At 39.4% G+C, this 12,216-nt stretch overlaps 1 protein-coding gene and 1 long non-coding RNA gene across 2 annotated transcripts; one reads left to right on the top strand and one right to left on the bottom strand.

The window, feature by feature from the left end:
• Nucleotides 1-10,915, bottom strand: rhbdl2 (rhomboid, veinlet-like 2 (Drosophila)). The gene is made up of 8 exons (XM_028580501.1): nucleotides 10,441-10,915; nucleotides 8,511-8,754; nucleotides 6,386-6,534; nucleotides 5,222-5,334; nucleotides 3,460-3,560; nucleotides 2,772-2,832; nucleotides 2,612-2,673; nucleotides 1-2,018 (listed from the first exon to the last, which is right to left on the bottom strand). The coding sequence occupies exons 2-8, from the start codon at nucleotides 8,739-8,741 to the stop codon at nucleotides 1,839-1,841; spliced, it is 897 nt and encodes a 298-aa protein (XP_028436302.1). The 5' UTR covers nucleotides 8,742-8,754; nucleotides 10,441-10,915; the 3' UTR covers nucleotides 1-1,838.
• On the top strand, nucleotides 6,394-8,790 carry LOC114557157 (uncharacterized). The gene is made up of 3 exons (XR_003692770.1): nucleotides 6,394-6,561; nucleotides 8,499-8,570; nucleotides 8,660-8,790. It is a non-coding gene; the product is annotated as an uncharacterized LOC114557157 (long non-coding RNA).
• Nucleotides 10,916-12,216: the final 1,301 nt, after the last annotated feature.

Here is a 12,216-nt window from a genome sequence, read left to right as displayed (position 1 = left end):
GACAGACCGTTTGAGATGGCAAGAAACGCAGATGGACAAAAAGTGGCAGAAAAGAACATTATTCAGGAGCCAAAACAGCGACGAAGACTATGGAAAGGACACGGAGGAAACGGAGAATGGATGCATCTAAAATGCAACTCCCAAGCAGTGATGTTTTCTTTCAGTTTAATGTACTTTTGTTTGTTTGTTTACATGCTCATTTGTGGGTAATATATGTTTATAATTCAGAAAACATCAATACAAACTAAAATGGGAAAGACATTTTTTTTGTCTCATGAAGTTGATGCTACTGTATCTTTTATCTTTAGGCCTTGGCCTGGGCCTAACCAAACCAAATTAAGTAACTCACAATGTTATTTTCTGTATTTTAAAGCAAGATCCCTAATGGACTATTTAATATGAAAATAAACAATGTCAACAATAAATGCAACAACACTACAGCAATGACTGCTAAGCAGTAAATATTAAATTTAAGACACAATGGCTGAAATCTTGCAGATTTCGTATTGGCCAATGAAATCAGATTTCCGATTTCAGCCATATAGAAGGCAAATACATCCCAGCACCATCACACAACAGACTGTAGTACACGGTTATCTGCTAATTAATGAAATGGACGTCTCCACTGTAAATTCTGTATAAATATTCATCAGACAAAATTAATGCCATTATCCTATTTCTATAAATTCAGATTCAATTTGACAAAAAATACATTGAAAACATCAAATTCTATTACAAATAATTTAAACATTGAGCTGTGGAACTCAAAACCAAGTGTAGGAAGTTTCTGTTTAGTCTTTGGTCATAGTTAAACCTGTAATCTTAAATAAATTAAGTACATATTCTACCATAAGATCTGTTCCTGTATTACAATCTGTAATCTCACACCAGTAACATGTCATTTCTAGACTTCTGAAAAAGAAACTATGCCGTCACTAAGCTATAACTTGCACCTAAGATTCAAAGATTTCCCTACAGTTTAGTATGGGTACTGTACGATATCAACCACTGTTTAATTTTACCAACAGTATCCAGTGTTTCCAAAAGCTGGATGTTTATGTCTAAGGACAAAGTTCTGTATATTGCCAAGGTTAAAAAAACATGTATGACAGAGAAGTATACAGTAAGAGAAAAATGAATCAACAGTTTTACAACTCAACATGTCATTAGCCACGCCCTGTCAACAGGAAGTGACTGAAACAATAACATGGCATTAAGCCAGGGCCTGATGGTAAACCAGCTCTTTTGCTTACAAAAGGAAGATCAACTCCCAACAGTGTAGGCATTCATCCCTTTTTTCTTTCCTGAGACTTGTTTGTAAACCATTTCTTCTAGTTAGGGTTGTCAAACAGCCAAGTCTTTATGAAATTCCACGTTTTAATGCGAGGATTTCAACATGTTTAAGGCATATTTTATGAATACTGAAAGTCAATAAGAGTCCATGATGATTCAACAGAAGATTAGCACAGAATAGCATACAATGATTTAAAAAAACAGTCTTGGTATCATTTCCTACTAAACAAAAATGACATGAAATTGGACCAGTGTGTTCAAGTACAAAGAGGTCTAACTTTTTATTTTAAAAATACAAAAACACTCGAACACAGAAATAAGAATAACAAAAACACATTAAAAACGCACATAAACAGCAGGAGGCACCTTTCCCCTTGAACTTCCAAATTCACCTTTTAAAAAGAAGAAAATCTGATAGAAAAATATGAAATGCCCTGTGCATTATTTTGCTCTGAAAACCATCAGTATAAAATACAGCTTCCTGAGTGTGACATTAAGGCGTTTAGTCTTAACTTTAAAAAATAAAAAAATGCAGCTTTATGTTCCTATGGTGCTGGGCTCAGGAAGATATTAAAAACCACAGCAAAGATCACACAGAGTATGTAGCCTACTATACACAGCCAGAAACGTGGGTCTTTGAGTAGCTTCTGGTTGTAAGCGCTGAAGAAGACGTAGCCGATGGTCATCCCGGCCACGATTCCTCCAAAATGAGCCACAAAGGACACCTGGAGGGGGGAGGGGGGGAGAAGATACAGTCAGGTTGCAGAGCTACCCAAATTAAATGGAACATAGGCCCTTTGACTACTGTCATCTGACATCACACCCAAAAACACTTGCAAAACCTGTTTGACAAACAACACAAAGAGTAGGTTTAAAAAAAAAAAAAAAAAAAAAAAAAAGGGAGACACTAAGGCAGGGGAGGGAATAAGGAATCTGGATTTTAAGAGTATGTAGTCTGGTAATCAGTTGGAAAAATTAAAAACTGAAAGAAAGTATGGAGTCAAAGGACAAAAGGTCACCATTTCTCAATGTGGATTACAGATTTAAAAAAGATATGCATTGTGGGGGAAATGTGTTGGTTTCCAGTCTTTCCCCATTAGCATGCGCCCATATAGAGAGGTGTTTTTCAGGAAGTACAATCAAGTCCCAGCAAGAGCTACTGATCTTGCCTGTAGCAACAAGCAATTTAAACCCATCACCAAACACTGTCAAGTTTGGGGGAGGCTAGCTGCATTAGCTGGATTGTGCTTGAGGTTCTTTCCTTATCTAAAAAGGTTTAGCAAGTGTTTTTTTATTTATATATGTAGGAACATCATACCTGCATTCCAGCCTCCTGGCTGACAAATCTTCTGTAGAAGGCAAATCCAAAATCTGAGCCAACTGTGAAGAAAGAACGTAATAAATGTAACATTTCTAAAGTCTGATGACAGCAGTTAGAAAACTAACAAAATGGGTTGAAAACACATCGGTGAACATACCAAATATCACAATGGCGAGGATACGAAATATTCCAAGTAGAGGAATCATCTCTCGGAAATTCTGTAAAATTAAAGCATATTTATCAGTCACTGTGCTAACATTTTATCTTACAAAGTGCATTAAAACACAAATAAGCTTGAAAACAGAGTGAATGCTTCACAAAGCAGAAATGCCACAATCATTGTATAGTAACACGCTTAAACCTTGAGTGTGTGCTCAGTAATTGAACATATATTCTCTTAAAATGACATTAAGAAACTATCAATATGACATTTATTTTGGAAAAATTTAAGTGAGGTGGTACTGTACACACACTATTCATTCAACTTTTTTTTATACTCGAGAGATCTCATTCACAATACTATTGAGTCAAATTACAAAGACAAAACAACACAGAATGAAGCAACACGATCATAAAAAACAAAGACAATAAAACTTTCAGACTACGGTATCTGCTGACCTTTAGATGCACTTTAGACAATGAATTGGACCACAAATGTTATGTTTATATTCGCATGAAATCGAAAGTCTTGTCCGTTCTTTACTTTCAAAATCTCTCAAATTCTCTTAATCTCTATTTTTATCCTATCTGAACATTAAGTTATGGTAGAAATTGAGGTGTGGAAGGACAAAGTAAAGACTGAAAGGCTGATCTTCATACCAACTTTGAATTTTATGTAAACTTACCACTACTGCATTCATAAAATAGCCTCCTAACAGGGCATAGACACCCCCAGAAGCTCCCACCAAAGCACTGAAAGGATCAAAGATGGAGCTGGCCAACGAGCCTGAGGGGAAACAGAAATTATCAGTTTTAAAATCAGTGGCATTTCTGACAGCAGGGTCTGCTCCAACACAAACAGGAAAACCCAACTTCAAGGCGAGTAATGGCATTTTTCCATTACATGGTACCTGCTCGACTCGCCTCGACGCTACTCGCCTCGACTCGCTGTGCGTCTGTTTTCCATTGCAGATTTTAGTATCGCCTCAGCGTGGCTGGTCGTCATAGCAACTGCCGTGGGCGTGGCTTAGTAGCTTGCTTTCCCATTGACATATCCCCGACGCATTTCCTGGTTCTCCGTAAACAACATGATATCAAAGAGATAGTTAACGTTTACTGCTCCAGATTTCCCACCGTGGTCACATATATATGACTCTAGAGTCGCTACTCGCTTTGTTTCTCTCACATATATATGACTCTAGAGTTGCTACTCGCTTTGTTTCTCTCACATATATATATGACTCTAGAGTCGCTACTCGCTGCGGAGATAATCGCCGTCATTCTCTCACTTCTCCCTCGCTCACTAGCTCCCCACACACACACATACGGCGACTCGACACACACACACATCACACATGCACACACCAGCGCACCAGTATAACCATCAGGCCACTTGTATGCTACGGAGAAAGCTCTGCGTGGAGCCTCCGGCAGCAAAAAAACAACGCTGGCTAAACTATTTAAAAATGCCGTCTCTCGCTAGCAATGCAGTGATCAGTGACAATTCTTTCCGACCAATCAGCAGCCTGCAGGGTTTCACGTCACCTTCTCGGCTCGCCTCAGCTCGCTTGGAACCTCGACTGAGCAGGTATTAAATAAAGTACCTGTTAGCAGGTAACAGGTACTTTTTTTTGTAATGGAAAACCAAAAAAGGCGAGTAGAGTCGAGGCGAGGCGAGTAGGTACCATGTAATGGAAAAGCGCCATAAGAGTTGGGTGCATTCACAAACACTGATCAAGTCCAGCTAGCTTAAGCTGCTTGTGTAGCAATTCAATTGTCAATTCAATTGTATTTATAATGTAAAATCACAACAGGAGTTATCTCAGGACACTTAACAGATAGAGTAGGTCTAGACCACACTCTATAATATACAAAGACCCAACAAGGCCCGCCCCACCCCCCTGACTCTTTGTGGGCAGCCATCTGCTGTCGGTTGGGACACAGAGAAAGTGATACAGATATGAAAAATATGATTCATAATAATTATAGCAGTTGGTATGATGAACAGTAGCAATTATGGTACCAATAAAGATAATCAAACCAGACTGGAAATAATAGTAGTAGCAGTGCAGGGCATTGAGCAGGACCACAGCAGCTGCAGATTCTGAGCTTCACCAAGCTGATCTTTGCTACAGGGCCATGACACTGTACTGTAAAGTGTCCGTGGGTATTTGTCCACTCTCAACACTGACTCAAGCTTTCATCATGTAATTAAAAAGGTATCTAAGGAACACCCTTGCTTACCCAGCGTGGACAAACATGTAGGAGAGAAAGTGCCATGCCTCACAAAAATAAAAAAGATCCAGGTGCAACACTTAATAACAATAATAAAAAATGTAATTTATATAGCGCTTTTCACGAACTCAAAGTCGCTTACATTGGACAACAATTGGGCTACTTTTACTCTATCAGGGAAAAAAAAAAAAAAAAAAAACAGGTGATGCTTACCTGCCAAGACGCCAGAGAGGTAAACCATTCCCACTTCAAATCCTTTGTGGACCAGTTCCAGCGGGATGCCCACCAGCAGCTGCATCACCAGGTTGCCCACAATATGCTGCACACTAGACAGGCAGGGGTGGAGAATAAGCAGGATATACTTCACAATGGAGGTAAAATGTCATACAGGGGGGTGGACGGAGTATCAGAAACACCCGTGGCTCTGCAGTAAATACCAGGTGGTGATAATAATACCAATGTAGGGATTTTAAGGGTGTTTTTTCTATAATTTTGTTATTTTAAACAAATCCCATGAAAAGACCACAAACACTTCCCTACCGCTTCTATGGCCACAGGCCTATTTGTCCCACTTAAAATGTAAATCTTTAAAAACAGCCGTCAAATGTACGATAAATGTATCTAACTGTAGGTTTTAACAAATGTTACTCAAACAGGAGTAAATAGTGTTTTTGTTGGGGACTATTTTCAGTTGTGGATTAACACACGTGGTGCACTAGTGAGGATTTCTGGAAGCATGACGTTGTGTGTGAGATTGACTCATGGGATCTGTTGGGAAAAATATAGAATATCACCAGCCCTATCCTCTAAGCAAATATCCTGTTAGGTGTGTTTAAGTTAGTGTTGGCGTGTGACTGGGACCACTGTTCCTCTTGCTAATCTAGTTTTCCGATGTGCTTCTGTGTAGTCATGATTTTTGGTTTTCCTGTGTTCCTGTGGCTTATGTACTCATGATTTTTAACGGACGGTTTGCTTGCCACATCACATGCAGTATTTTGACAGATGTGCCGGCAACTCAGACCTCTGTGTACCTCTATAAGCTCGCCTTTGTAAATGTGGATATGAAGTAATTCATAAGCTTCAAATTCCCAATTCAAAAGTCTCAAAATCCTGACGACATGTACCAAACACAGGAACGCTTAATAAATAAAGAGTCACAGTGGTTACAACCTGCAGTCTCAAAAATGACAAACGATTTGAATCAACACCTCTGACAGCATCAGAAAACCCACAAAGATTCTGAGCTTCACCAAGCTGATCTTTGCTGCAGGGCCATGATACTGTGCTGTAAAGTGTCTGCGGGTATTTGTCCACTCTCAACACTGACTCAAGCTTTCCTCATGTAATTAAAAGTATCTAAGGAACACCCTTGCTTACCCAGCGTGGACAAACATGTAGGAGAGAAAGCGCCATGCCTCCTTCCTGGACTCAGGCTTGTATGAGAGCGGGCTGTTCCAGATGCCTTCATCCAGGGTCACCCACTGCTTCTGAGGCTTCCACACAGCGTAGTAGATAAACACTGCCAGCTGATGAAGACCAGAATATACACACAAGTTAGTCTTTAAAAAGGTTTTTTGGATGCTTTTATATAGTACTTAGTGGACTCACACACACACACACACACACACACACACACACACACACACACACACACACACACACACACACACACACACACACACACACACACACACACACACACACACACACACACACACACACACACACACACACACACACACACACACACACACACACACACACACACACACACACACACACACACACACACACACACACACACACACACACACACACACACACACACACACACACACACACATTCCAGATCGGCCCATCTGAGCTTTCATTTTCTCAAAGGCAGAGCAGGATACCCAGGGCTCGGTTTACCCCTATTGCCATTTCTAGCCACTGGGGGACCATAGGCAGGCTGGGGGAATTAATGTTAAAAAAAACTCAAAGTGAATATTTTATGCCATGGGGAAAAAATAGTCAAACAATTGTACTTTTGTCCAAATAACACTGTCTGCCTTTAAGGTGCAGCAGCAGCAGCAGCAGATGATGTTGGGGTCGATGCTAAATCCCCAAACAGCTGTGAAAATAATAATGGGAAGGATGAATCAGAAATACAGATGTTAAAGTGTGTTTAACCGACCACAGAAAATCCCCCAGTGTGATCGTTCATTGCAGCTCATACGTCTAAATGCCTGCGTCTGTGGGAACATAAAGCGATGGCATGCTGGGAACAAACACTGCAGCTAAGTAGATCTTCTCTGGGTAAATAAAGTGCCTTCTCCCCCAAACAAGAAAATGTTCACAGACATTCAAATGCAGTGACACTGGACATCTGTGAGCTACAAAGAGTGAGCTGTTCATCAAGTATGAGTAGGCAAGTGTGCAAAACACTCAGTGATAAGAGTTAAACAACAGCCTCAATTATTTTACATGTTATAGGCGTATGGTTTCATCCACAGATAGTAATAATGTAAAAGGAATATCCAAATGGATTCAATTTAAAGTACTTAATTTCTCACATTTAAGGCATTACAACTGTGTTTTACAATATTGTCATTCATTGTGTGTTTATACACCAGCCTCCAAAGGTGTCCACAGGTGGAATTATTGTTGTTGACGAACACATTAATAGACACTTACATCTGCTTCCAACTACATAATAGTGTGTTATCATTTTTTCACATTTTCATTTCCTGCCATCTCTTCTGCTACGACAGCTCACAAGTCTTATGGCTTCTGGACTAAAACCAAACTTGCTACAGTTTGTTTTTCATACAGGCAATCCTGGTGGCTTTAGCTTAAAGTTGTTTATTAAAAAAAAAAAAAAAAAAAAAAATCACTGTATACCTCCATTTAAAGCCATAGGTTTCAAGGCAAAATGAGGCCACAGCATCCCCCCTCCTGCTATTGCAACAAATCACCCACTAATCCTCGACATTCCACAATTTATTTACCTGAATCTAAAAGTCAAAGAGACAGGCTAGCTTTCTGTTTACACAATCAAGAAAAAGCATCTCTGAATCCACCTGGTCTACCCTAAAGCTACGACTCATGAAAACTTCTGTTTTCTTTGACACCATGCCTACTGCCTGCTAGTAAGGACTGCACTTTATGAATCAGGACATTTAGAGGAGGCGGCAGAGACCAACACAGACAGAACAAACGAAATGAGCGCTCATTGCTGTACAAGAGTTTCTCAGTTCAGAGCTTAGTTGTTGTAAAAATAAAATAAAAAAAATCACAGCTTTCCATTAAAAGTGCAGAATTGTCACGATTTAAAAATATCACACCCAGGCTTCTTTAACTTTGACTCAACATCTGCTCTACTTAATACAACCACAGCAAATCTATACAGTAATTAACACATTGACTGCATGCTGGATGTATAATTAGATCACAGAATCCATATTGATCGTCCCAGTACTCAAACAATATGTGTGTCATGTACATTCAGGGCAAGAGCTACCTCTGCAATACTGATGAGGATGATGAAGATGGGCGGTGGGAAGCAGTTGGCCCGTTCCAGGTACTTTTCGCGAAGCTCTTCTGGAAGCATCCATCTGGACATAGAATGATGGAACTTCTCACAACATCCCATTTCTCTGTCATTATCAGGCTGGTCTTCTTCACCCCTAAACCGTCTCCCATCTCGGTCCACGGGGAACGGCTCCTCCTGCTCGACGTCGATGTCCTCCATCACTGCTCCAGTCCTACACAGCAGATTCAATAGTCGGAGTTAAAGATGAGTGAAATGACAGCTTCCAAATTAACCATTACGATGAAACATCTCTCTAAAACAGCTTCAATAAAAACATAACCTTCACAAAGGCAGAATTTATTGCAAGGCCTGCTGTATTAGACTGCATTAGTTTAAACTAGGTGTACCTAATAAACTGGCAACTATTGAGATATAAAATTACTTATACTGTGACATCTATATTGCCACTATTCTAACTCACAAATTACTTCTCTCATGATTTAAAGTGCCTAGAAGCTGATCACCACAGATGAATAAATATGCTATCACAGGCTAATCCCTCAAGTACTTCTGACCTAAAAATAGATAGAACTGGCAACTAGAGCTGCAAACCACAATTATTTATAGTATGGATTAATTGTTTTGTCTATTTAATTTGAGAAAATAGTGAAAAATGCCAGTTATAACTCCTACAGCCAAAGGTTTGGTCTTCAGAGGTCTTAATTAGGGCTGGGTACCGAAACTCAATACTTTTTAGGCACCGACCGAATTGCCTCTAAAGTATTGAGTATTGCAAAATGCCTTGTTATTCAATACAAAATTTCAATACCTATCTCATCAGTGTCAGTGAGCCAATACGTATGCAGCATGCTTCTACCAAGATCTAAAAATGCTGGTGATTGGCTGTCTAATGTTTAGGAACTGGTATCGAAGTCACAGTATTGGTATTGGTATTGGTACTGGTATTGGTATCGAAAATGTTTAAACGATACCCAGCCCTAGTCTAAAGCTAAAGATATTCAGTTTACTATCATGCATGATAAAGAAAAGCCTCAAATTCTAACATTTGAGAAAATATGAAAATAGTGCCAATTAAATTTTCTACTGATTGACTAATGAAATAATTGACTAATCTTAGCAGCTCTACTGACAACAAAATTAAATACATCTATTCTACACATAAAACATGCATCATTTTCTACAACTGTCAGACCCCAGAGACCAATACTATAGCCTACTACAATGTTGTGTTCAAGTGGAAGAGATGTAATCTAACTAATCCAACTGTAATCTTACTCTTGGAAAGAAGAACATTACACTGAATGCCAGATATCAATCAATCAATCAATAAATAAATAAATGTAATTGTCACGTTAAATCCTATAAACTACAATTCCAGTGTAATGTAATATATCATGTAAAAAAAGTTTACAGGAATTAACAATTATTGACTTAACGCTCACTACAAATAACTCCTGAAATGTCCAGTATTAGACTAGTGAATAAATGTATCTCAGAGTAATTAAATACACTCCTTTAGTGAGGCCTTGCTCAACAACTAACAGTAAATAAAATGTGCAAAGAACAGAAGTTTTACACAAAACCACACCAAACATGAAATAGCATTACTACACCTTTTGAGCTCTAGGCTTAGACAGAAGGTGATAGAGAATACAGTTATAGTTACAGTAGCCTTTCAAAGTAGCCGAAGTTACACTGACTTACAGCCGCCTGTTGATTTGCGTTTCCTGTTTACTGGGCGCTGCTGCTGATAATACTCTAAATGGGTCAATTTTGTGAGTTAGAAACTATTCCTGGCAACTTAAATAAAATGTAGTCTAGTTAAGGCTCCTCGCCATTGTAAAGTTTTCTATAGTTTGTTATGAATGAAGTCGACATAACTTTGGCCTTTACTCACCTAATCCTTCAACGGGAAGAGTGGAGATGGCTCCAAGCGGTCCCAAACGCATAAATATTGACTCAACTAAACGGATTCAAACAGCTCGATGTGTGTGCTGAAGAGTGCATGGGTTCATATACTGTACTGGAGTTCAAAAATACTGAACAAAAACGTTTTCAACACCATTCGTCCATGTTTTCGGACAACCCGCGGAGTCCCTTCTTCAACCCGAACGCCGTCCGTCACTCTGTGGGATCCCAAGGAGAAAAAAAAAAAGGAAAACAAAATGCACTTGGAGATAATTATAGACCTTTCATTGCTTGTTCCTGCTAAGAGGCTTCCTTCCTCAGCCTAAACAACCCACCGATGCTCCACTCTCCCACTAAACTACAGGAGAGTTTCACAGAAACACAGCGAATACTGAAGTCTGCAACCTACGCACAACTACAGGATACCTGTTTCTTCCCCCGTGCCACACCTGGGGTCAGTGACGTCACCGACACATTATTCAAATGAGCTCTGCAAACACACACACACACACACACACACACACACACACACACACACACACACACACACACACACACACACACACACACACACACACACACACACACACACACACACACACACACACACACACACACAGAGGAGAGAAAAAGGCAATAGTAACGACCATCTTTGATCCATAGTGCCATATTCAAGATTATACAGCGTCTAATTAATTTGAAGTGCACTGAGGTTAAAGTTCCACTTTAATATAAATGATGCATTACCTCACATGTACCACAAGGTGGAAGTAGTGTCCACAATTAGGAACAATGGGATGGTTGTATACGTTTACAATAGAGGTTGCTCGCAAAATAAAACATTTTAGATACATTTTTAATTAACAATGTCATCAGCAGGTGGTGTAATAGCATTTCCTAATCACCCTGATTGCCAGTGGATCATGTTATTCTTATTTCTTATATTAATTTGTGTTTTAATCAAAATTACATTGCACATTAATAATAAATTAGCAGATGTAAAAATTAACCTGAGCCCAAATCTCTCTGAGAAAACAAATTTATCTTCAAAACTATTTACGACTAGCCCAACAAGCCAGACAAGCCAGACCCACATCAAGATGTTGGGTCTGGGAACACCATTGGCAGGGCTCAATCCGAGGGGCGGGATATACAGTTGCACTCATAGCCAACCAGAGCAACGCTAGTTAGATTAAACTTTTGCCTATCCAGTCAGCAAAACTCCGAACTAGGGCTGGGTGATATGGAGAAAATAAAATATCACAATATTTTTGACCAAATACCTCGATATCGATATTGTAGTGTTGACTATTGGTGCTTTCACAAAATATTTACACAATGAGATTTTAGATAAATAATCATCAGTAAGGTGGATAATGACTAAGTGGGTAATATTACATATATCTGGGTATATTACAATATCCAAATTCTAAGACGATATCTCATATCATGATAGATATAATATTGATATATTGCCCAGCTCTAGTCCGAACACATCTTTCTTTTTCAAGAAAGACTTCAGAGCTTAACTCCAAGTCTTCCAGAGTTGCGGCTAAAGCCCGATTCGAAAAAGTGCTGTTCGCCAGCAGCAGCCATCTTCTTTGTTTTCAAGTAGCGGGGAATGCCGCAACTCTGCCGTCCTTATGTTAAGCCCCGCCCACCGACTCTATACACGATGTGATTGGCCTGACCAGAATTTGTTTTTTCCAGCTCGCAAGCCAACTGAGAGTTGCTAGACGACCCTGGCTGCAAATTACATTTGCTG

Source organism: Perca flavescens, chromosome 6 (assembly GCF_004354835.1).
Source record: "Perca flavescens isolate YP-PL-M2 chromosome 6, PFLA_1.0, whole genome shotgun sequence".
NCBI classification, from domain to species: Eukaryota; Metazoa; Chordata; class Actinopteri; order Perciformes; family Percidae; genus Perca; species Perca flavescens.
The sequence above is the reverse complement of the archived record's forward strand: the minus strand, read 5'-3'. Positions and strand labels throughout refer to the sequence as shown.